Genomic DNA, 25,733 nt, shown 5'->3' with positions numbered 1-25,733 from the left:
GGAGGACTTGTATAAGATGGAACTCGCTTATTCTAATTGTTATCTGCTTCCTCCTGCTCTTTCAGTGACAGGTCATATATGTAGTGGAGGGATTGCATTGATCAGAAGCTTTAGGTAAGTTCCCTCCCACTTCGCTCTGTATCCCACTTCCATAACTGCAATCTGGCAGCTGGGCTATTTTTTTTTTTATTCAGGTTTATCTTTTTTTCTGAAGCATATTAGAGTCATGCTTAGAAATAGCTGTGAGGACAAAGCTGGTCTTTTGCTGCAGTAGAACAGGGATCAATGGTAAGGGTGATACGTTTTATGTTGGCACATACTTTCTTGCCAGCTGAATAATTGGTAGACAACATGTACAGGGCTGCCGGAAGAGCCTTTTGATGCAATTTATAGCACTAGCACTGAGACGCGGTGGCTCAGTGGCTAAGACGCTGAGCTTGTCAATCGAAAGGTCGGCAGTTCAGCAGTTTGAATCCCTAGTGCCACGTAACGGGGTGAGCTCCCGTTACTTGTCTCGGCTTCTGCCAACCTAGCAGTTTGAAAGCACGTAAAAAATGCAAGTAAAAAAAATAGGGACCACCTTCAGTGGGAAGATAAATGCATTCTGTGCGCCTTTGGCATTTAGTCATGCCGGCCACATGACCATGGAGATGTCTTCGGACAGCGCTGGCTCTTTGGCTTTGAAACGGAGATAAGCACCACCCCCTAGAGTCAGGAACGACTAGCACATATGTGCGAGGGAAACCTTTAGCTTTACCTTATAGCACTAGTATTTAGACATATATCACTTCACAGTGCTTTACAACCCTCTCTAAGCGGTTTACAGAGTCAGCATAGTGCTTCCAATAATCTGGATCATTTTACCAAACTCAGAAGGATGGAAGGCTGAGTTAACCTTGAGCCAATGAGGATTGAGCCCCTGGCAGTCAGCAGAATTAGCCTGCAAGTACTGCATTCTAACCGCTGCGCCATAACAGCTCCTTTATAGTGTATTCATAATCTATTTATTACTTCATGCTTCTGTAAAATGTCATTTTATATATCCCTTAAAACACACTATGTGAGATTTATAATGCCCACTCTTATCTTTAATATCATGTTTCATAAACCTGAAAGTTCATGTTATAAACAAGGCATACAAAACACACAAAGAAAAATAAAGATAGTGGATAAATAAAGAGGGAAAAGGGGAAGAGAAAAAAGGGGAAAAAGAAGGGAAAAAGAAAGAAAAAGGCATTGATTTCTGAATTCTTTTGGTACAGTAGAATATGGGAGTAACTTAAGGCTCAACTTTTTACTTTTATATAATAATATATACTATAGCAGAAAACTTCTATTTCAAGCAGTCCCAAGTTTAAGTGACGGACATAATCGAGTCTTTTGAGGTTAGAACATTTTGAGACTGTAACATTCTGTAAATCCTGAATATGTAGGAGTGGTTGTTTTGGTTGGAAAAGTCATAATTTGATTATTTTTTTTGACATAAAGTCAAAAAGTATTTCTTTCATTCTGTTATTACCATGGGGCATGCATAGTTTCCCCATATAGAAAACAGTTGTAGTGTATACTGAATTTTGGGCAGTTCTGTAATGATGGAAAGGAATTTGAAGTTCAAATCAAAAGTAAGAAAATAATTTGGTCAGTGCTGTTTCACTTCTTGTTTCTCCGGTAAAAGTGTAAACTTGTTGAAAAGCAAAAGTACACTTTAGTGTTCCTTTCATTTAATGCCTTGGGAAACTATAAATATCTAATCAGTAAGTAATGACTATTAAACCAAGAGATAATCATTGGGAGCTCAAGCACCAGTTATTGAGAGCAACAGCAACAGATTGTGAAAATACAAAGCAGAGTAAATCAGAATTTATAGTGATGAGAAAAAGCACATACCCTTTTCCCCCGAATCTTATTGATCAATGTCTTAAGTATATTCTGTGGGAGAGAAAACACAAGTCATAAACCAGGTTAGGTTGATGCACAAATCCTTCCCACTTTTATCTGATTTGAAGAAAATCTCCATTTGGTTAGTCAGTGTACTTACTGAAGCTGATGCAGCCCTTTTGCGTCTACAATTTCTTGGGTTCTGTTAAAGTAAAAATATTATAAAAATGAAATGAAATGAAAACAACAATCTTCAGTATTCTAAATTATGCACATACAAAGTCAGTCAGATCATCAAAACATCTGAACTAACTTTTCCTACTTGGGCAATTTTATCTGAAAGGTTACAGAATAATGTTGGTAGAAGGTACTTTTAAACAATGCTCACTCTATCAAAATAGGCAGAACTACAGCATGGTGAGTTCACAATATCTTGTATTACAGTTCCTGGAATTTCAAAAAGCAAACCAATAATCCACTCAGAATATTGTAAACTAAATAAGAATACTGTATACTAGGAAATCTATACAGCCACTAGATGGCAGCAAAGAGGTGCAGGAAACACTACATTGTATACAAAGTTTTGCAGCCCTAATTAGAAAGGTTTATAATTGATTCCATCTAAAAATCTTGCTACTCATTCTTCAGAAAAGGCTGAACAGTAGTGCCATTCATCGGTTAAAGAAAAGCATGGGCTCAAAATAAGCGTAAAAGCTGTTGCAGAAAAAAAATCCAAGACAGCCAATGTCTTCTTTTCAAGTTTGAGAAAAAAAAAATCCTTCTTCAAAGAAAATTGAAAACTCACAGAAAGGACACTAATTGAAAACAACAACGAAAAGAAAGATAAATATTTTGCTCCATTGTAATTGTTTCTTTTTCTTCCCCAAATGCATAGAAATGAAGACAAACTCATAATGAAACATAGAAATCTTTTTTTCTCTACTTCAGGGCTTTCTTATGTTAGCTGAGTTTTGAACTGTTGGAGGAATAAATGAAAGCTTCAGAGATCAAATGTAAGAAATAATGGACTGCTCTGCAACCACAGTAAGTGGATTGATATTGGGTGTAACTTCTGTGATTAGGATTATCCTTGAATTTATATAGAACATAAGAGGAAGAAAAGAGCTTTTCTCAGAATAGACGGTGAGCTTGTCGATCAGGTCAGCAGTTCAGCGGTTCGAATCCCTAGCGCCACGTAACGGAGTGATCTCCCGTTACTTGTCCCAGCTTCTGCCAACCTAGCAATTCGAAAGCACGTAAAAAAAGCAAGTAGAAAAATAGAGACCACTTTGGTAGGAAGGTAACAGCGCTCCATATGCCTTTGCCATTTAGTCATGCCGGCCACATGACCACGGAGACGTCTTTGGACAGCGCTGGCTCTTTGGCTTAGAAACAAAGATGAGCACTGCCCCTAGAGCCGAAAACGACTAGCACGCATGTGCAGGGAAACCTTTATCTTTACTTTTAGAGACTGTTAACTGTTAAGAGATTTGAAATACCATCATAATCAACTACTAAGGTAATAAAAGGGGTGTGTGTGTATGTGTATGTGTATGTGTATGTGTGTGTGTGTGTATTCATTAATAGTTCTAATTGAGGAATATTGCCTTCAAAGAGTCCTAGAAACTACATGAGTGAAAGAGAAATCCTTAACAAAGCGTTCTAATTTAATCAATTACTAATTTTGAAACTGCTTTCAATGGGAAAAAATGCTCAGACTGATATACAAGTCATATAGCATAAATAGGCTGTACTGACATTTTTACATGGCATTTGGTGTTTTGAAATTCGTGAGAAAGAAAGCAGAAAACAGTTATTTTTAATATCAGTTATAATTCTACCCACCCAATGTACTGTAAGTTTGAACAATATGAAAAATGCAAAGATTTCTGAAAAAGAACTTTCTTTAATCTTAAAGATTCCTGCTTTTTATGTATAGTAAACTACAGCAAGGGAAAAGACAATAAATTATTCATATTTTGAATGATATTTTTGATGGAACTTAATCATCTCTTAGTTACTGCACAATTTAAGGTTCAGACAAGCAAAGTTAAACTGTAATTAAACTAGAAGGGTGTGCCAAGGGAAGAAAACAGCAGGGCTACACTCATTTTCACTACTATAAATAGTGGTTTTTCACAGAATAGGCAATTCCATTATGGCCAATTTAATTTATTAATTAAATTGCAATTAATAACATCATGATACTTATTTTTTTTCTTTTTAGGACCCCTAATCCCCTTTATTGAGATGGAATCTAGGTGACTGAATAGAGCTCAGTGTTTACTAGCCATTTACTCCTATGTGGAGTTCACAGCTGATATTTTCTCTTTGCGCCCTGATAGAGAAACATCTGTCACTGTCTAGGATTGAACTCTCAGCCTCCTGAGTGGGAAGCGAGTGTCTTCACCTCCAGGCCATTGTGTCACTCATTGTGATACTTAAATATAATAAGCATTTCTAAGGGATATGGTTGGTGTTACAACTTTATATTATTTGAGAAATAAGTGAAAAGTTTTATTTTATTTCAAAATAAAATACTACTTATTTTATATGAACTATTCTGTACTTACTTCACCACAGCCCTTAATGTTGGAGCCTCCACTTGTTTGGGAGCCCTGCCAAGGAAATAAGAAATGGATCAAATTATTTCTTATTGGGAGAGGGTCACTTAGAGAGACCCAATATCATAGTCTGTGGAGCATGGAATTAAAAAATATGCAAGTGCGTCTTATCCAAGATCACCCATGTTGACATGAATAAAAGAAAACAGTTAGTCTGGGACTGTTTTAGAAAAGTTTTTAAGTTGTCCAGGCAGATGATAGAGCAGGGGTGTCAAACTGGCGGCTTGTGGGCCGGATGCATCATGCGTAGGCCACGCCCATCCTAGCTCCCCGAATGGGAAAAACATCACAAAATGTCACGTGGCAGCAATGTGACGGAACAAGTTTGACACTTGTGTGATAGATAGATAGATAGATAGATAGATAGATAGATAGATAGATAGATAGATAGACAGACAGACAGACAGACAGACAGATCTTTTTTACGTTCAAAGCAGAAATAAACATTAATGTTGAGTTTTTAAAAATAGTTAATATCTGTCCATGAAATACATTATCTATACATTACTTAATATTTACCTTTCCATACTGAGAGCTTCTCCACCCAGTACAGAAAATGCATATAAAAATATTAATATATTTGCACTAAACAACTAAAAATAAATGGAAATGCTCATGTTTCTTTGTATTATCTATTGCTATAGCACAGTTCTATACACACATCATACAGTAACACAGTTTTACCTGTCCATATTGACTGCTGCTCCCATAGGATCCGCTCTGCCCAGCCTGAACAAAAAATACATGATAAATTATTCATTCATTCATTCATTCATTCATTCATTCATTCATTCATTCAATTTATATGACTCCCATCTCACTGTCCAGAGAGACTTTGGACGGCTTACAATGCAATACAAATATAAAAACATTAAAATTAACAAGACTTAGATAAAACTAGGAATCCAGTACACTTGCAATATAGAGGTGGGATCTTCTCTCTTACTTTACCAGCCACCTCCAGTATAAAACGTCTCTCCCCCATTAATATAACTGCACAAAGCTGCTTTTTATATTCTGAAATTACAATAAACAGAAACACCCATTTTATTATATTTAGAAGCAGCAATCAACCGAAACGTTCATTTTGATCTATTATTATAGCACATTTTCTACACATATCATACAATAAAACAGTTTTACCTGTCCATATTGGCTGCTGCTCCCATAGGATCCACTCTGTCAAAAAAATACAGGAGAAGAAAATCATAAAACAATACATTTAAGCAAGGCTGCTTTTTTAGAAGCTGAAATACATAGAAATACAAATGTCTTTTTTTTGTGATTATCTATTACTGTAGCATATTTTCTACACACATGATATGGTAACACCTTCTTCTTTATTTATTGATTAGCCCTTGGGCCATATCAAAGTACAGCGCTCCAGATATATGGTAACACAATTTTACCTGTCCATAATGGCTGCTGCTCCCATAGGATCCACTCTGTCCAGTCTGCATAGCAAATATATTATAAAAACAATTAATATACCTGCAGAAGAGTGCTGTTTACATTCAGAAGCTGCAAAATGCTCATTTTTATCTATTATTATAGGCCTTTTTCTACACACATTATATGGTGGAGTTAGTTTGGATTCCCAGAAGGGAGGGGCGGTGTTCCAGAAGAGCAAGAGAGAGCACAGTTGAGGTAATTTGCTTGGGAGGAAAAGGGTCAAGAGAGCTCCTCCCTAGAGGTTCTCAGTGTCTATTTTTAATGATGCAAGTAGTCTGCTTTAGTCTGGCAAGATTCTGTCTGTAGGTGAGGAACAATAAAGGAAACTGCTTGGAGGTTTCTCTGCATATCTTTCTTTGGTTTTTGGAGCCTGACATTACATGGTAGCACAGTTTTACCTGTCCATATTGGCTGCTGCTCCCATAGGATCCGCTCTGTCCAGCCTGTACAGAAAATACATTATAAAAATGTATGTATGTATGTATGTATGTATGTATGTATGTATGTAATTAATTAATTAATTAATTAATTTCTATAACTCCCATCTCACTGTCCAGAGAGATTTTGGGCAGCTTACAATGCAAAAAACACACAAATATGAAAACATTAAAATTAACAAGATTTAATTTTAAGCTAGGAACCCAGTTCACTTGCAGTATAGAGGTGGGACAGGGGTGTCAAACTGGCGGCCCGCATCACACACCATGCCCACCCTGGATGCGATCAAGTTTGATACCTGTGAGATGGGATCTTCTCTTTTACTTTACCAGCCACCTCCAGTATAAAATGTCCCCCATTAATATAACTGCACAAAGCTGCTTTTTATATTCTGAAATTACAATACACAGAAATGCCCATATTTTTTTCATATTTAGAAGCAGCAACAAATCAAAATGCTCATTTTGATCTATTATTGGACCACATTTTCTACACGTATCATACAATAAAACAGTTTTACCTGTCCATATTGATTGCTGCTCCCATAGGATCCACTCTGCACAGAAATATACATTAAAAATTAACATTAATATATTTTACTTCAAAATGCATCTTTTTTTATGTTATAAGAAACAAAGCACTTAACATACGACAATGTAAACCCCAAGCCATTTTAACATTTTGAATATAAAATATAAATATATATATATACAGTAAGGGATTACAGGATTGTAAAAAGGGATATATATATAGACAACACACACACACACACGCACACACACCATAAAATAAATTTTAAATAAATCCCCTTCTTCCTGCTAGAGATCTAATTTGTGTCTTCTGTTTCCCAGAGGCAACTTCTGAAGGTAGCCTCTGCCAATATGTATGCCTTTGGCTTTCCTTCTGGCAGGGTCTGGTCCCTCACTTTGGAATCCTGCCAAGGAATCTTTTCCCCTCTAGTCTGGATTTCTGGCATTTCTGCCCAGACAGATAAGTTGGGGCTGCATCTTGTATAGATGGTATTCCTGAAACAAGTTTTGAGAGGATGGTCAAAGACCCCTCCTAGGACAGTTATATGAGGATTGGCCTCATGACAAGATTAAGATTTATTGAATCTGTGGGGCTGATATTTATGGTGTTGTCTTCTGCGGCAGTACAGAAATGTGGGCTTCAGCATGTCCTCATTTGTCTCTGGGAGTGTGTTGACTGTCTTCATGTAGGGGCACTACAAAGATCTAGAATCTGTGATGCCCAGGGGAGGGCGGGTCAAAAAAGTCAAATGGTGGTCATCATTGCAGTTGAAGGCTTCCTACCTTTGATTTTAAAAAGGAGCTTGTCTTCAAACTCTCATCTTGATCTTTTTTCATTGCTCTAGTGCAGGGGTGTCAAACTCAAGGCCCGGGGGGCCGGATCTGGCCCATGGGGTGCTTAGATCCAGCCCGCGGGACCGCCCTGGAAACAGCAAAGGACTGGCCCGCGGTGCCTCTGCCAGTGAAAACAGAGCTCTGTTTTGGCTGGCAGAGGGTTGCAGGAAGCCATTGCAGCTGAAAATGGAGTTTGTGAGGGCTGCGTGCGACCATCCTGAGCTCTGTTTTGTCTGGCAGAGGGTTGCAGGAGGCCATCCCAGCTGAAAACAGAGCTCTGGAGGCCATTTTCACTGGCAGAGCTCTCGGGCCACCACAGGCGCCTCTGGCACAAGTGACATTGAGCTGGCCATGCCCACCCTAGCCAGACTCACTCTGGCCCCCCGAAGTCAAACACAACCCTGATGTGGCCCTCAATGAAATCGAGTTTGACACCCCAGCTCTAGTGGAAACTCCTGTCCCTTATTAGTCACATTGGACTGTCCTTGTCCTTATTGGACTGTTTAAGCATTGGATTCAATATCTGGCCTCCATCCACAACATTTACATAACCTCCCTGCTTTGACTTGATCTACGTATAGGATTTCTCTGCTCATCTCTGGCTAGTGTCACATATTGCCATAATTAGATATATACTGTATTTAAACAATAGTTTTACCTGTCCATACTGGCTGCCGCCGCCATATGATCCACTCTGTACAGAAAATATTTTAAAATTACAACTTTTATTTTACGATAGTCAATATTCAAAAGAGAATTTACAACAAAATTACTTGAAAAAATTTGTGCGCACACATATATATCTGCTATTCATTAAATCAGGCCCTTTTTTTTCTGTGCAACCCTGAAAGAAACTCTGCTTGCATTGTCACCCTAATTTTAATGAATCCCTTGAAGAAAGAGCAAAACACTTCTGAAGCATTTTAGAACCATGTACAGTGCTAATATCCTTATCTATTGTCAGCGCTTCAGCGCTGGCATAGAGAGGAGAGATAAGCTCTGAACTTTTGCCTGCTAAATCCCTTTGAAGCCTGATCGTCGTGGAAATGAGGAGGGGGGAGACATTCCTGTGATATGACGAGACAAGAAGTCTGGGGAGTGACTTGGAAGATAGCCAATGAGAAGCAGAGAATTGGGGATCGGAAAGGGAGGGATTGGGGGGCAAAAGGTCAGTCTTGTCCGCATCGAGTCATGATCCGGTTGCTGTGCTTGAATAAAGAAAAGATTTCCTTAAAGATTGGCAGTTTGGAAATTCATTTATTTTGAGATAGCATCGAAGTCTGACATCTATTATATCACTGAGGCCTACACTGTATTGAATGCATTAGTAATAGTCAAAAGTTTTAAAGCTGTCTGAATTAGCTGCTGGTGCAATATGATCCACTCTTTAAAGAAATTATTGATTTGTTTGCTTGTTAGTTACATACAGTATATTTATAGACTACCTACCTAATTCCCAAGAAACTGAGTGATTTAAACAGTAGGAAAGAATTATCTCCAATATAAATAGATATATTTCTATGTATATATTTTCTATTATGCAGAAGAAGTGAGTGGCTGAGAGTGGGGTATGTGTGTGTGTGTGAGTACCAAGACCTGAAGGAGGGACTTGAGAAGATGTGGAAAATAATAATTCCTATACGTAGAATCCTCAAACACCCAGGCGTCTGGTAGAGGACCCAAGATTAAGGAAGACACAGACCATCCAGAGGGGTGAGAAAGGAATGTATTATTTCTGAAATGAAATTATAGTCACCCTAAATTATGACTCTATGAAACTACTCTGTAATATCTTGGGGATATGACTCTGGGGGTGGGGGGGAGAGATTTAGGATAGACAGATAACTATGTTCAGATCCATATAAGGAAGACTGTTAAAGAATGATTTTCCATAACCCAAGAAATTATGGCTCATGATGGTTATAAGCCACAGGTACCTTGATTTCATTTAACTACAAAGGAATTCTCACAGTAGAATCTATAAGACAGTTGTTTGGTGTGCCTAGAAGAGATTGTGAGTTTTCTAGAGATTTTTGAGACTCCTACTTCTCAGTTTTCCTGCACCTTGCAAAGGATAGGATTTAGATTGTTCTAGATTCCAACTCCACAATTCTAGCTTTCTTTTGTGTTATTAAGGCATATAACAGAATAACAGAGTTGAAGGGACCTTGGAGGTCTTCCTGCTCAAGCAGGAAACTCTATGCCATTTCAGACAAATGGCTGTCCAATCTCTTCTTAAAAACCTCCAGTGTTAGACCACCCACAACTTCTGGAGGCAACTCATTCCACTAATTAATTATTTTAATATATACACATATTGTTCTAATATGTTACATATATTTTTTATTTCCAAAGAATGCTTACCTGTCCATATTGGCTGCTGCTGCTGCCATAGGATCCACTCTGTGCAGAAAATAATCAAAAATTATCCAAGGATGATCTTAAATATAATTGTACAAAGCTGCTATACCCTCTTTTTGTCTTCCTTCTATAATATTTTATGGCTACTTCCCTTTCCTAATTTCTATATCATTCTCCTTTAGTAAGTCATACAACTGGTAAAAAAGTATTCGCTCCCTACGTATATCCGCAAGATCCATACAAAGTTCTAATATTGTTCAGAACATCAAAAAGTGCATACTTCCCCCCCACTTAGAAATGTATAATTATATATAATATCTACACTAAACAAGATTTTTACCTGTCCATATTGGCTGCCGCTGCTGCCGCTGCTGCCACCATAGGATCCACTTGATACCCACTGTACAGAAAATGTATGAAGTTAATATGTGCATTTAATTTTTTTCTTGAATAAATGCATCAATACCTACATATGTCACCTGTGCTATGTAAAGAGCCCTATCATTTGTGTATAGAACCAGTTAACAGTAGAGGGCAATATTGGCTATGATTTGAGGTTCCTCAAAGGAAAATGATTAAAAGTACAATTGCCCATAGAATAGAATAGAATAGAATAGAATAGAATAGAATAGAATAGAATAGAACAGAACAGAACAGAACAGAACAGAACAGAACAGAATAGAATAGAATAGAATTCTTTATTGGCCAAGTGTGATTGGACACACAAGGAATTTAGCCCACCTATACATCTATTTTCACACAGAAATTATTTAACTATGAGCTGTCTAGAACATCCCAGCTATGGATAGAATGCGTATGATTCCCACTGGTATCTTTTTCCTATCAAATTGTACAATTACAGGGAGAAAAAGCATATTTACCTTTGGACAGTTGCTACTGCTGATTATTTTACCAATAGTGCTCTGTAAGGGAAAACACATGTTCAAATGTAACGAAAATGCACTCTGTTTTGGTTTTAGTTATTTTTCAATAAGAACTAGAAGTCTTTCCTTTCCAAGACAGACAAAAATCAGACAACGTAGATTAATGGACACAACTATTCCATAAACAACATAATGGGAGTAATTTTTCCGTGATGCTTTTCAGTTTAGTTTCCACTAGTGGTGAAAGTGACCCTGGTAGTTTCCCATTGATGTATGAGTCAGCTTCATCCTGCTCAGGTTGCATATTTAAGTTTTATCTTTCTTCCTTGTTAAAATGGAGACTTTTCAATCATTGCAAAGTAAACTACACCTTTGTAATCTGATTCAGTGTACTTTCTAGATCAACCCTTCCACCTACAATATACAGTGAAAGCTTTCAATAAATACAATAAATAAAAATATTTTAACATATTGCAAATAATACATTTCCTAGGTGACTTAGAGTTTCCACTATCTAGGTGACTTAGAGTTTCCACTAAAAGTTACTCTAAGGTGGCTGAGAATTAGTTTAAAATAGCATAACATAACTGAGAACGCACAGAAGGAAAATAACAGAAGGTCTCCTTTGACTGAAGCTGTTGTATTTTATTTAAAGCAAACAGTGAATTATTATGCTATTACTTAACATTCCACATAAGCTGCAATGTTATGACATTTGCCACTTCAAACCGCCATTGGGAAAGATTGTCAGGTTAATCTAAGGGCCATTTAAATCAAGATTAGAAAAAGTGGTTTAGAAAAAGGGACCTACCCCATCACAAGGATTTCTGTTCCCCTGAGAATGCGAACCACCCTGGAGTAAGGCAAAAAGAAACAAGGTCCTATAGCTATTTCTTTTTAAGAGAATATAGTATCTCAATCATTGCTATACAGTATACTGATCGCATAGTCGTCCCATTGTGAGTCAGCATCCCAGCCTTCAAGTGGCATGAACAAGCTGGAGATGGCTACAAATTACTAGAAAAATAATGGGCCCCTGTGCTCTGTAGGTGATGTGGCATCCATCCCCTCTTGATGCCTTCACCCCTCTTGGAGTAAAGAAATGCAACTGAAGACAAAGTTCATTTTGTTGTTCCGCCAGTTATCCTGGTTTAAGCTGGATAGTCCGGGTTGTGGAATGTGGGAGAGTATGTAAAAGTGTTCTGTAGGATTAATTGCTCTCATTAAGTGATGCTGCTAAACTGCTCCAAATGCCAAATCTTGGAACTCCACACATATCTCTTGCAGAACAGTAAATTAATCTCTTGCCAAAGGATTTTGAAATCAGGCTGAGAACCCATGGTATATAGAGCTTGCTCCCAATGGAGGTAACAACAAAAAAGAATTAAAAAAAGCAATTCAAGGAGATGAAGTTTCACTGCTTTTTAAGCAGTGGAAGACTCCTATGAATAAGCAGGTGGTTGTTCAAGCACTGTGGAATAGAAAGCATTGAAAAAAAAATTCTCAAATTGGTGTGGATGTAAGGAGAAAATTCTCTTAGCAGGCACTGATGATATCCCAACCAGCATTCATTCATTACCTGCCAATCACCGGTGACCAGTGGGTCACACCAAATTTAGAGAGAGAGAGTGTGTGTGTGTGTGTGTTTGTGTGTATTTGGGTGTGTTTGCGCATGTGCATGCAGTCTATAACAGAAGAAATTATTTTTCTTGTTGAAAAGATGTTCTATTTATAGCTCTTTCGAACCGTTCACTAAACGGTGGCTTTTCAATGAACTATGATCAAGCCAACAACAGCTTACTTGTGACTTCAGATTATATGACTTAATCACTACCCTTTATTTTTCTGATCTGGGTCTACTGTTTTATTGAAATGCTTTTTCAAAGCATCTACTTGAATAATAACCACAATATTTAAAATGTACACCCCTCAGTGCTGTGGTTCCCAATCTGTGACTGTGATACCTTGGAGAACCATAACAGGATATGTAAAAAGAGTTTATGTATATAAATGTATGTTTTGTATTGTTTTAATAATAATAAAAAAGAAAAGATGTTCTATATTCTGAGTACAAAATAGGCAGAAACTGCACAGGTACATGAAACTTAATTGTCTGAAAACAAATAATGGTTTATAAAGGAAAGCTTACTTCATCTGATGCTACTAACAAAAAGACTTTGATTACAAGGCAGTTGGTCATGAGAGCATGTGCTAGATTTCCAAGGGGAAAGTGTGGGATGCCCTAATTTGCTCCCATGCTCATAGAGATTGAGAGTGGTGGCTGTGAAGATCTGGAGCTGCCAAAGCTCTTAATTTAAGTCAGGTTGTTGAGAAAAAGAAATAAGAAAACAGAATACTTATTTGCTCATTTATTTGTTTACTTTCTATCTGTTGACAAGAGCAATATAAAGTAAACCCACCCTTCCTATAAAGAAATAACATTCATTCATTCATTCATTCATTCATTCATTCATTCATTCATTCATTCATTCATTGCAAACTGAACCTTTGTAAAATGGCCCATCTTTTTAAGCAAGAGTGGGACAGGCTAAAATGATGGAATATTAAAAATAGGTCAACCTGATTATTTCCAAAGAGTGTTGTGATAAGCCATCCAAAAAGATGAATAATTTTTAATATTATATTATGGTTGGTCACACAGTCAGCCAATTGTTTAGACTGGATTTGGGGGTTTTATCCACCTACTGAGTTCTTCCCAAGGACCTAGGATTAGCAGATGTAGATGTTTGATGGTGTTAAAGGTAATGGTGATGTTAAAATCATTGCAGGCTGTAAGCCAGGGGTGTCAAACTCACATCATCACAGCATTGTCACTTGACGTATTGGGACTTTTCCCCCCTTCACTAGACCGGGTGTGGGCATGGCCAGCGCGTGACGCATCCGGTTCGCAGGCCGTGAGTTTAACAGTCCTGCTGTAAGCTGTTCCAAGTAAGGTTGCCTTTTGCAATTGACTGATAGTGATTTTGTCAATGCTGATGGCATTCAAACAGTGCTCCCGATGTTTTGAGATTGACCCAAGGTCAATCTTTTGCTTTTGTTTGTCACAGTTGTTCTAATTATTATTATTCAAAAAGTATAGCGAACCAAGCAGCAGCTTTTGCATTTTTTGAAACAGATTCACTGAAAGATGGATTTTACCTGGGAACCATAACCTTGCTGGGATGAACCACTCTGCAAAGAAACAAGAATTTTTTTTGTAAATTGGCCCTTCAAAAATACACAAAATTCTTAGTAGATATAAAACAAGACAATATGTTCTGTCCTTACCTGGCTACTTCCAAAACCTTGCTGAGATGATGATCCAGCCTATGGGAGAAACGACGAGTGAAAACATTATAAATATGGATCTTATATGAGTGCCAAGGATTATACAATATGTCTTTTTAATGAAGATGTGGCTATGGTTTTGCCAGGAGGTCTTAAAACAGAATTAAGTTTAGCCAACTTTGGATGGGCTGCTTTTTTGGTAACACCATAAGAAAAGGATGAGTAATTTTGGATTCTTTATCCAAAATATTTAAAATAGCAGAGCAAACCCTAAATTAATTTAATTTCTTCCACTCGAACAAGACAGTTATGTTATAATATTCAAGGAGAGCATGAGTGTTATCTAATTTGATGAGCTATCCTGCCAAATAATTTTTACACTCTTAATTTCTTATGTTCTTGTTTTATGTTTTGTTTTATTTTTATGTATAATGTACATCTTATGAAGATGGCATTTAATTTCGTTGTATTAGGTGCAATGACAATAAAGTAAACTATTCACTATTAACTATTTTAAAGAACTTACTTCTTCATAGTGCAAAAACATGCTTTCTCATTTAAGTGACCTGCATTAAATAAATGTCTCTTCCTCTTTCCTGACTGCATTTTGAAAAACTAGACAGATGATTTAGCTGCTAATGTATGACCAATGATTTCCAAGCTCTCTTTGTAAGCATTGCCTGCCATATTGTCTGAACATGAAGCTGTGGCTTCTCCCAGTCCAAAGTGAGGCACATTTAAACAAAGCAAACATTGTTTCAAATTTGCTGGAATTGTCCTACAGACAGGATATTTCCAATGGATGTTTTTGTGTAAATGATAAACCAAGATTGCCATTTTGTCCAGTTTGTCCACTTTGTCCATTTGTCCTATGCAAAAATGACTATGCAACATTACAACCTAAAATGTTAGCTTGGGGAAAAATAATCTTTGGAGCATATAGAAACTTTATTCCAAAATTGATATTACATCAATCTTTTATTAGGATTTTGTGATTTTTCTTATGGTCCCAAAGGATATATTAGCTTTTTCTAGTCTTACGTTATTGATTGAACATATATTAACTATCTAGGTAGCTGTCCACATATGGCTGACTGGGGCACTATTACAATGAAAATGCATCCATGTAGATCAGGGGTGTTAAACTCAAGGGCTGCGGGCTGAATCCAGCCTGCCGGGTGTTTAGTTATGGCCCGCGGGATCACCCTGGAAACAGCGAAGGACCGGCCCGTGGTGCCTCTGCCAGCAAAAAAGGAGGTCAGGAGGGCTACGTGTGCCCCTCCCGAATTCCGTTTTCAGTTGCGACAGCTTCCTGCAGCCCTCCTGAGCTCCATTTTTGCTGGCAGAGTGCTCGGGCCACCACAGGCGCCCCAACCACAAGTGATGTCAAGCTGGCCACGCCCACCCTAGCCATACACACATCCTGAGATCAAACACATCCCTGATGCGGTCCTCAATGAAATTGAGTTTGACATCCCTGATGTAGATGATTTATATCTTCTTCAGAGCATCCGAAGGTTTTGAAATTTATTTACTGTGGAACAGGTTCAAAGAGTGTTTCTGCTGAAGTTCTTTTTTTAATTGTGCAATCATTCTTGTTTTATTCATAAAGCTTTATATATCAGATGTTGCTGTTTTCTGCTGGAATTTTCCCATGTTTTTCTACTGAGTTTTTCTTTCCCTTTTTTTTCTTACATTTTTACATTTCTATTCAGTAGCAACAGTACACCTTTTGACTATATTAAAAGCCAATGCTCTGAAAGCAACTGAAGTGTTTTCAATGTAAGAGACCCTTTACAAGTTTTCTAATCCATTTAACGGTCCATGACATTACATAGGAAAGAACAATTTTAGGGGAAAATCCTGTCAGACAAGAAATAGTTTTGGAGGGAGTAAAGACAAATAAGGGAACACAGTGGCAATCTCCAGCCAGAGCCCTTTTCTTTTTACTTAATATATTTTGTTGCATAATTTCACATAATAATAAAAAAAATCCAATCAACACAGTTCTCAAATGTTAGAGTATAGAATTTTACATAAGCCTGTAATGTGGCCAATGCAGATTTGTTTAAGTTCAAAGGAAAATAGTGCCCTTATTTGTGTTTAGCATTTTTCCATGTCAAAAAAAAAAAAGGAATGGCACAGCCTTTTTAATCAGTTAAAAGGTTGGGAAGATTTCGTCTAAAGCAATTTCTCAAGCACACATTAGCAATGCCACCTCCTGTTCAGTAATGGATTGGCATTGCTTTTTGGATGTTTAAGCACTAGATGTCACAATGATAATTATAGGAAAGAAAATCCAGTAGTTCAAAAATCAACAGCTGCTAAATCCATGTTCAGCTTGTCACTGGTTTCTCAAGGCAACAGAATTTGGCAATTAAGGAAATTAGAAGCACGTCTTCAATGAATATGGGGCAGGAATGGGCACTAGGTACCTTTCTGACATCAAAATATAACCACAAGTATTTGAAGGACCACAATTTCCCCTCAATAATAAATAAATCTTACCGGTTTACAAGGATTCTTGCCAGGGATATTTCCCTGCAGGGAAAAAAAATAAATAAGCAGTTTGTTAATTGACAGTATCAATTAATTAAAATATTAGTATTTGCACATTACAGCTTAAGTTGAGAAAAAAAATGCCTCAACTGAAGAAAAGACGTTGCAATCATAATCAGAAATAAGAGTCCTTCAGCCAACAGATGGATTCATGACTCAAAATTGATTATAAAACTTTCTGTTTAAATATGATGAATTTCCACACATTACAATAATCAGAATGGATACAAGCAGGCATTTATCAGATTATGGAAATAAACAGCTGGCTCATATATAACTCTAGAGAATAGTTTAATATAATGAAAACAAGCCACAGCAAGTTTTCATATTCTCTTTTCTTCTTCTAATGTGGCTGGGGGTGAGGGGAAATGAAAACCTTGCTTCTGTTTTTTAATTAATTGTTGCTTGTGGTATAATTCAAACCTAACAATACTGTTAGCTAATTATACATTAAAACAAGCTATTTTTAACTAGTCAAACATAATTCAAAGAAAACATGTATACTTTAGCTGACCTCCTTGCAGCCATGTTGGATGAGTAGGACAACAGAGTAGATTTACTCTCTTTTCCAGTTTATACAAACAACCATGGCCTAAGATTATATGTAAGCTTTCCCAATGTCAAATTGAACTGCAGCGATTACATTAAAATTGTATTTTGCGTAAAGTAGGGTAAAGTGGAAAGTCCTCTCTTCACAAGGAGAGGACTTCAGCAGGTTGTATTTGTGAGGAAAGATACTAACCTGACCACAAGGATTACTGCCAGATGATACAATAGATCCACTGCTGCCAAATGTAGATGATGAACCAGTAGAGGGCCTCCCGCCACCAACTATAATCGAGGTTCCACTACTGCCAACCGAAGAAGGTCTACCTTCACTAACTATAATTGAAGTTCCACTGCCGCCAACTGAAGTAGAAGGTCTACCACCACCAACTATAATCGTTTCACCCTGATGAAAAAAAGAATAATAGCATTACTACAGATATTGGTTTTGTATGAAATGGAACATATTTCTTAAAATAGCCCTAATATCGACAAATCCTGGTGTGAAAAAGGCATCATCACAAACTATACAAAGGAGGAGAAAATTAGCGTTCCAATTGCTAAAAGTAAAAAAAAATAATAATCAAGCAAATAGGAAATATTGTAAAATTGTTGAGTTCAAGAAGGACATTATATGTAGATGTTTTGGAGATGGATGGATGGGTGGGAGGGTGGGTGGGTGGATGAGAGATAGAATGATAGATAGATAGATAGATAGATAGATAGATAGATAGATAGATAGATAGATAGACAGACAGACAGACAGACAGACAGACAGACAGACAGTCAGTATCCAAAATATAGTCTCTTTTGAACAAAAATCTAAGTTGAGATGGACACTGCAAGACTCCAGATATCATTATTGTCTGTATTGCAATGGAATCAATACTGGTAAAGAATATAATTACTGTCGAAAAACTTCCCAGGGTGAATGTTTTCTATAACTTCGGGGATAATTTAGACAACTAACCTCTGAAGGCTTATCTGCAGTAGCTAAATAAGGGATCACGAACAAAATTAGTGCCATATCCATGAAACCGCTTGTCGATCCTACTGCTGGTTTACATTTGACAAGTTCTCTCAGGAAAGCAATTTTGCTTAGTTTTTGGAATGAGTAAAGGATTTAAAATATCCTTCTCTGCACTTATTCTTCCAAGTGAGAATTTGATAGCATAAATCAAGATTTTTAAATACATCTGGGAGTGGAATCCCAGCAGCCTTATCTACATACATGGATAGAAATCTCTGTTGGAGAAGATTGCTTCTATGAAGAAATAATGCATGGGATGGTTTCATAAAGAATTCCTTTCCACATTTATCTTCGCCCTCCCAGAAAAGGGAGTGAATTTTTATCAGAAGGAACTGTACCACAGGTTCCTCCCACCAGACTTTAAAAGTTTCAGAGATTTTTAGAAGTATATAATGAGGAATAATACTCAAACTGTAGATCACATCGTAACTGGCTTTAAGCTGAGAGCATATACTGGTCCAGTATCTGATTTTATCAATATAAACAATGTTGTGCTTCAATGGCTACATGGCCTAGACCTGTGATGGCGAACCTATGGCACGCGTGCTGGAAGTGGCACACAGAACCATCTCTCTGGGACAGCAGCTGTCACCCATTGCTCTTTTGGGTTCCGGCACGCATGTGTGCGCTGACCAGCTGATCTTTGTGCATGCATGCATGCTAGAAAGCGGAAGACCAGGTGACCGGCATGGATGCATGTGCCGGAAACCAGAAGCTCAGCTTCCCAGCATGCACATGTGCATCGGGGAACCACTCTTCTGGTTTCCGGTGCTCCCCTGCGTACACGCAGGCACTCCCATTTCGGCACTCGGTGCCGAAAAGGTTCACCAACACTGGTCTAGACCTTGGTATTTGAACATAGATCTTTTTAACATTTCTATTTTATTGTGTTTTACTAATGTAGGTGAAATGTTAATATATTTTGATAGTCTTTTTGATATGCCATACGCCAGGGATCCCTAACCCCTGGTCCATGGACCGTACCAGTCCAAGGCATGCCAGCGACGGGTTGGTGCAAACAAGCAAAGCCCCATCTGTAGGATGCAAGTAGCATGCAAAACCGTGCCCCTGCGGTCCACAGAAAAATCTTTCTCCATAGAACCAGTGCCCAAAAGGTTGGGGGCTGCTGCCATATGCTACATAAATAAATCCTCCAGATTTCTCACATTGATACGTACCATCAGAAACAACCCCCACCCCCAAAATCCTAGTGAAGCCAACAGGACTCATGTATATCAAAAAAAAGTGTACCTGAGAGACAGAAGAGCCACCACTCTGAGATGAAGAAGACTGTATAGTCTGTTAAGAAAGCGGAAATATATTTTGGAATTATAGAGCCAAAGCTTGGAACATTGATATGAAAATTATTATGGGTATACTGAATATGGTCAGGAACAAAAACGATAATTCCTCACTACTAGAAAGATTTTCAGTCTTGAGATCCTTATGTGCATTGCTTTCTGTTTAAGAGCTGGCTCTAAATCAGCATAATGGAAAGACTGATTTTCCATGGTCAACGTTTTGTGATATGTTAAAAAATAAGGCTGAATTTGCTGTTTCTCCTTTTGCGTTTTTCTCTTTCCATACCTTTTTGTACATTAAAAGAACACTTTTTAAAAAACAGTTCCAGTTTTGAGAATATATTTACCAATTTGCAGGCTTGGCTGTTGTAGGAAGAAGAGGTCTGTTTATAAAAAAGAAAGAAAGAAACAGTTATTTGGAAATGAATGGAATGATGGAATGATTAGAAGCCAGACAGTGCTTCTAAAGCATACATAAAATACATGTAAAGTTTTCCCTGACCAGTCGTGTCTGATTCTAGGGTGCGGTGCTCATCTCCGTTTCTTGGCCAAGGGAGCCAGCATTGTCTTAAGACATTTCCTTGGTCACGTGGCCAGCATGGCTATATGCCAGAGGTGCACAGAATGCTATTACCTTTGTACCAAAGTGATACCTATTAATCTACTTGCATTTGAATGCTTTTGAACTGCTAGGTGGAAAGGAGCTGGGGCAGGAATGGGAGCTCACCTTATTGGGCGGCACTCATGTCTTGAACCTAGGCTGTCCACTTTCCAGCTGACAAGCTCTGTGTCTTTAACCCTTAAGCCATCGTGCCCCCAAAGTATATGTATGTCTTAATATTTCATATTTTTGCGGAATTCTCTTGGTAGTATTTTACAGCTGCAGAAGTCCAAAATTTCTGTTTTGTTGCACAGATGTTCTGTTGACAAGTTAATTTTTGAATGCCCTATCCAATAGTTGCTGTTAAACACATCTTCCCTTCTTCCCTACTAGCTTGGCTTTTAATGAGGAGACCAGTCATCCTTGATTTAGTATCCTTTGGCAGATTGCAGGATGCTAGTGTTCAGTAGCCTCCATATGCCTTGCTGGTGTTACCACCTTCACTGCAAGCTATGATTCGGCAAGGAACAGTAGACAGTTTTGCCTCTAATCATGCTTTCTTTATCTTCTAGAACAGGGATATCAAACTCGTGTCGTCATGGCAGCGTCATGTGACGTATTGGGACTTCCCCCCTTTGTTAAACCAGGTAGGGGCGGAGCCAGCACGTGATGCATCCGGCCTGCGGGCCGCTAGCTTGACTTCCCTGTTCTAGAACGAGGAAAAATAGCTGCTTGTCTTCCACACCTGCATGTTAACGATAGCCAATAGAGAATACTTCCTGCTTGTGGATCTAACCACAGTCTCTAAAGAAAAAGTTCTTCTCTCCTTATTCAAAGCTGAGCTTAGCTGCATGTTGCCATTCGTTGCCACGTCAGCCGCATCTAAGTCCAGATAAACCATCTAGCTAAGCCTAACAGCAAAAATTAGGATGCGAGTTTGGAAAATTCAGCCTGGCTCAAAGTTTTGGTGAGAGTAGACTTGGACCTTGTTTCGGCCAACACTTTAACTATTACATTGCACTGGTTCTCTAGTAACACCTTTGACTCTAGACCTAGCTGGCCAGCCTAGCAGCAAAGGACAGATTTATCCTCCTCTATTTGTCAACTCATTCTTCAAAATTAGAGGGATACCTATAAACTACTTTGATTCAGTGATGTTGATAGTGAAAGAATGCTTACCTTATCACAAACTTTCATAGGTTGTCCACTCTAGGGAAACATAACAGAAGCCATTTTAAAAACAAGAAACATTTCATGTACAAGTAATCCTCGATTCACATCAGTTCATTTAGTGACTGTTCAAAGTTACAACGCCACTGAAAAAGCGACTTAGAGTCGTTTTTCACTCTTATGACCATTGCAGCATCCCCATGGCCACATGATCGGAATTCAGATGCTTGGCAACTGGTTCATATTTATGACCTGTGCAGTGTCCTGGGGTCATGTGATCTGCTTTTGTGATCTTCTGACTAGCAAAGTGATTGGGGAAGCCAGATTCACTTAGCAACCATGTTACTAACTTAACAAATGCAATGATTCGCTTAAGAAGAAATGGCAAGAAAATTTGTAAAATGGGGCAAAACTCACTTAACAAATGTTTAGCAACATAACTTTTGGGCTCAATTGTGATTGTAACTCAAGGATTATCTGTAGTTATGTTACAAATAATACATTAGAAGAATATGTTGGAAGAACATCCAATACAGTATATAACTATGATTGCTTTTCCAGTTAAACAAACCTAATCTCTTGAATGTAAACATTAATTGGGTCTATTATGTTAAGTGTAATTAAAAAGCTGAATAGAGAAGCAAGATCTTTATAGTTTTTATTTTTTTCTTAACAGTTTTCTCACAAGTGCAGGGTCAAAAAAAAAAAAAAGATAAAGTGAGTGTTGATACGTAGGTTGTAACCAACTGACTGGCTCGTTGCCCAAATCTGATGTTGTGGGCTGAGAAAGAATGACTGATCCAAGCCACCCAGCCGGCTTTCATGACTAAGATGGGACTAGAACTAGATCTCACAGTCTCCTGGTTTCTAACCTGGTGCCTTAACCACTGGACCAAACTGGCTCTCTAATCAGGTCTTTATAAAAGGTAAAGGTTCCCCTCATACATATGTGCTAGTCGTTCCAGACTCTAGGGGGCAGTGCTCATTTGTGTTTCAAAGCCGAAGAGCCAGTGCTGTCCGAAGATGTCTTCGTGGTCATGTGGCCGGCATGATTAAATGCCAAAGGCGCACAGAACACTGTTACCTTCCCACCAAAGGTGGTCCCTATTTTTCTACTTGCATTTTTTATGTGCTTTCGAACTGCTAGGTTGGCAGAAGCTGGGACAAGTAACGGGAGCTCACCCCCATTATGTGGCACTATAACTCAGGTAATACAGATAGGATACTAAAAATATTTTCTGAGGGAAATGAATGGGTATCAAGAAGAGTAATGCTTTTTTTTAGATATTAAAATCTGGGCTAAATGCAGAACTAAACGTAGTACAGATGCTCTAGGCCAACTCTCCTAACCTGGCGTGAGCCTGATGTGTTAGGATTATAACCAATACAATTTCCAATGATCAGGTTGGCCAAGAATTCTAGGTATTGTAATTTATCTTCTGTTTAATTAAGAAAATTAAGCACTTAACAGAATCTAATTTTCATTTCTTATTTGTGTTTAACATCCGGGAACTGGCAGCTAAATCAGATCTACATATGGAGGAAGCCAAGATTAAATTCTTAGGATTTTCCAGCAATTATTTTAGGATTGTCTGTCGTCCTACTCTCAACATTTTTAATTAAAATGCTCCTCCAAGTCAATTAACTGCAGCACTCTTTTTTAAAATAGTCAACACAGCTTTATACACTAGGCAGATCCAAATCTGGATTAAAGTTTCCATGAAGTTAGAACGGCCTATAGATTGTAAAGTAATCACAAAGATTGCCCATCATTTGTTCAGCATCAGGTTTAGGATTCTGAACACTGTGATTGAATTAATGCATTGCACTAAACTATGATTTGTTTTAATGATTTATTAAGCAAGTTCTGCTGGCCTGAACCACATATTCTGGAAGCCCAAGCCAGGTGATATTATGATTTAGAATGAGAATGTACTTGATGTATAACATTTGTGGGAAAAAGAAGGTCATGATATATTTTTGAAAATATTATTTGCAGGTTAGTGATCCAAGGCACATTAGCAGTGGACATAATTTTTATGATTTTATCAACTGAAGAGTTGAATGCAAATAAATAATAGTTACCTGAATTGTAATACGGATGTCACTTTCAGGATTTGAACCCTGTAGAATAAAGCAACAATTTTACATAACATTAGTTGTAGAACTGCAACTATTTTATAGTGTTTAATCAATTCTTCCCAGCCCTCAATTTCTGTAACTACCAGTTAGGATAACTAAGGGTTATAAGATTCTAGGGCACTGACAAACCTCTGAATTCTTTACTATTTATCCACAAAATTTGCCATTGCTAAATGTAAACAAATAAGTAGATTTTCCCTAAATGCAGATATTAATTGTAGAACAGTGTTTCTAGTCTCATACATCCAGAAGATGAGTAGCAATTTTTAACTCTAACCTGCCCGATTTATGACTCAATCAATCAAATACATCTACCAAATAGAGTGTTAAATATCACTCAAAAAAAGAGAAGGTTTTCCAAATGTTCCAATCTGAAAAAGTGGCATTTATCCCTATTCCAGCAGTCCATTTTTACAGTCTTATTGAAAATTCCGGTAGCTTGGATAGACAATTGTTAGTCTCTATTTGTTTGGAGAATCATAGACTGCAAAGACCTACATTTGCAGGTGCACAAAATTAAAATCAGGACCACCGAAACTGATTTAAATTTAGAGTCCCCCAATTGTCTGGACTTGCAATCAATATCTTGATTGCAAGTCCAGATGTGAAAACACCAGCCAATCAGGACTTTTCACTTACAAATAGGAACTTATCAGGGGCTGAGTTTATTCTAAGAGTCACTGCCACTTGTTATAACAAGTAGGTCCTAACTCATCCTTCACAAACAGAAAATCAAAAATGTTCTTTGCTGTACCAGGTGCTGTTGGGCTATTGTCCATGTAAAATATATTTTCTGAGAGTAGAGCAAGCCAGCAGACATAAACCTTACAGCTTACCCAGTATTTGTGTGAATAAAACAGTGTTGGAAAAGCAGGAGGTAGGGAAGTGGGGAATTAGAGCAGGCAATCTCTCTGTGAAAAGAACTATAAACAAAAAATGATCCTAAATTTCATAAAACCTTCAAAGAGTGATTTAGAACTGGAGTTTTTAGGTCATGCAGAGCATGTATATAACAGCAGCCTCAAAGAACATCATTCTGGATAAAGCTCAGAGAAAACTTACATGGCAAAAATAATTCATACAGTAACTATTTCTCCACTCAAAAAGAAAGAACCATTTCCTTTATCGGTTGAAAATACCATTTATATTGTCATATGCTGAAATAATCGGTGAGGCAAAAAACTATTCATTGCCTGCCATTTTTGGATGATGTATCAAAGGGGCTTTGTTTTCAGTCATTTAACCATAAATCATTAATTACCGATACAAAAAATGAAAATAGCCTTCCTTTCATTTGAGGTCTTGTGAACGAGATGAGTGGGAGTGGCAAAGCCTAATTAGGTTTCTCAGCAGATGGCACTATTTCTAGGAGAATGAAACAATTCCCCCTTTTTTCTGGGTCTCCAACACCCCTTCAAAATCTCTTCCATAAGATTCCCCCAGGCTCTGTTGCAGATTCTGAAAAGTTAACAGGAGGTCACAAAGGTGAGGGTGAAGAAGAGAAGTCACCTCTCTCAGATTTCATTCAAAGTTATGCACTAGTACATTGTTTCCATGCTGAAATTTCTAATTTAATGTACAGTACTTCCTCTCCTTCAAAGCCATGCAAAACGAAAAACACACAACCACTGCCAATGGAAACTTGCAAGATTATCAGCTAGCTGCATCCGCAAGTAAGGTTGTAATCCAGATAGTTTACTCCATGCTCTTATAGTAACATCATCTCAACTCCATGTAGTAATTTGCCATGTGATTAAAGAATGGAATTTAGCTATCCGTTTTTATCTGTAATTCATGATTAATGTATGGTTAAATAACTTAAAAAGTTGAAAGCAATAAATGAGAAAAGAAATCATACCTGGCTCTGGATCTTTTCACCGTAATTAGTGCTCTGCAAAAGGACAGATATTAACAGTTAATTATGGTATTTTTTTGCAGATTAATCTCTGTGTTGTAGAAATATATATTGTATGCATTTTACCCCAATTATTTTGAGTCTACAATAATTTCTTTTCTACAAATGAGTACTCTTTTCATCCTTGGAGATAGATAAATAGATGATAAGTAGGTAGGTAGGTAGGTACGTAGGTAGATA

At 37.6% G+C, this 25,733-nt stretch overlaps 1 protein-coding gene across 2 annotated transcripts in view; it reads right to left on the bottom strand.

Annotated features, from left to right (window-relative positions):
- LOC117677337 (uncharacterized) overlaps window positions 1-25,733 on the bottom strand; it is an 88,838-nt gene that overhangs the window by 41,580 nt on the left and 21,525 nt on the right. For both annotated transcript variants that reach the window (XM_087889988.1, XM_087889987.1), the window contains exons 17-38: window positions 25,497-25,529; window positions 23,582-23,620; window positions 21,506-21,535; window positions 20,073-20,108; window positions 19,676-19,723; window positions 17,591-17,800; window positions 16,798-16,830; window positions 14,290-14,328; window positions 14,161-14,193; window positions 11,813-11,854; window positions 10,999-11,040; window positions 10,458-10,517; window positions 10,121-10,159; window positions 8,415-8,450; window positions 6,913-6,948; window positions 6,353-6,397; window positions 5,912-5,956; window positions 5,646-5,681; window positions 5,187-5,231; window positions 4,452-4,496; window positions 2,039-2,080; window positions 1,888-1,929 (exon numbers count right to left, since the gene is read on the bottom strand). In XM_087889988.1, the coding sequence (XP_087746114.1) occupies window positions 1,888-1,929; window positions 2,039-2,080; window positions 4,452-4,496; window positions 5,187-5,231; window positions 5,646-5,681; window positions 5,912-5,956; window positions 6,353-6,397; window positions 6,913-6,948; window positions 8,415-8,450; window positions 10,121-10,159; window positions 10,458-10,517; window positions 10,999-11,040; window positions 11,813-11,854; window positions 14,161-14,193; window positions 14,290-14,328; window positions 16,798-16,830; window positions 17,591-17,800; window positions 19,676-19,723; window positions 20,073-20,108; window positions 21,506-21,535; window positions 23,582-23,620; window positions 25,497-25,529 (1,056 nt within the window). The remainder of the gene's footprint in view (window positions 1-1,887; window positions 1,930-2,038; window positions 2,081-4,451; window positions 4,497-5,186; window positions 5,232-5,645; window positions 5,682-5,911; window positions 5,957-6,352; window positions 6,398-6,912; window positions 6,949-8,414; window positions 8,451-10,120; window positions 10,160-10,457; window positions 10,518-10,998; window positions 11,041-11,812; window positions 11,855-14,160; window positions 14,194-14,289; window positions 14,329-16,797; window positions 16,831-17,590; window positions 17,801-19,675; window positions 19,724-20,072; window positions 20,109-21,505; window positions 21,536-23,581; window positions 23,621-25,496; window positions 25,530-25,733) is intronic.

The sequence above is a fragment of the Pantherophis guttatus genome, chromosome 3 (genome assembly GCF_059756535.1).
Source record: "Pantherophis guttatus breed Tessera chromosome 3, ASM5975653v1, whole genome shotgun sequence".
Lineage (NCBI taxonomy): Eukaryota > Metazoa > Chordata > Lepidosauria > Squamata > Colubridae > Pantherophis > Pantherophis guttatus.
This window is presented reverse-complemented; position numbering and strand designations above follow the sequence as displayed.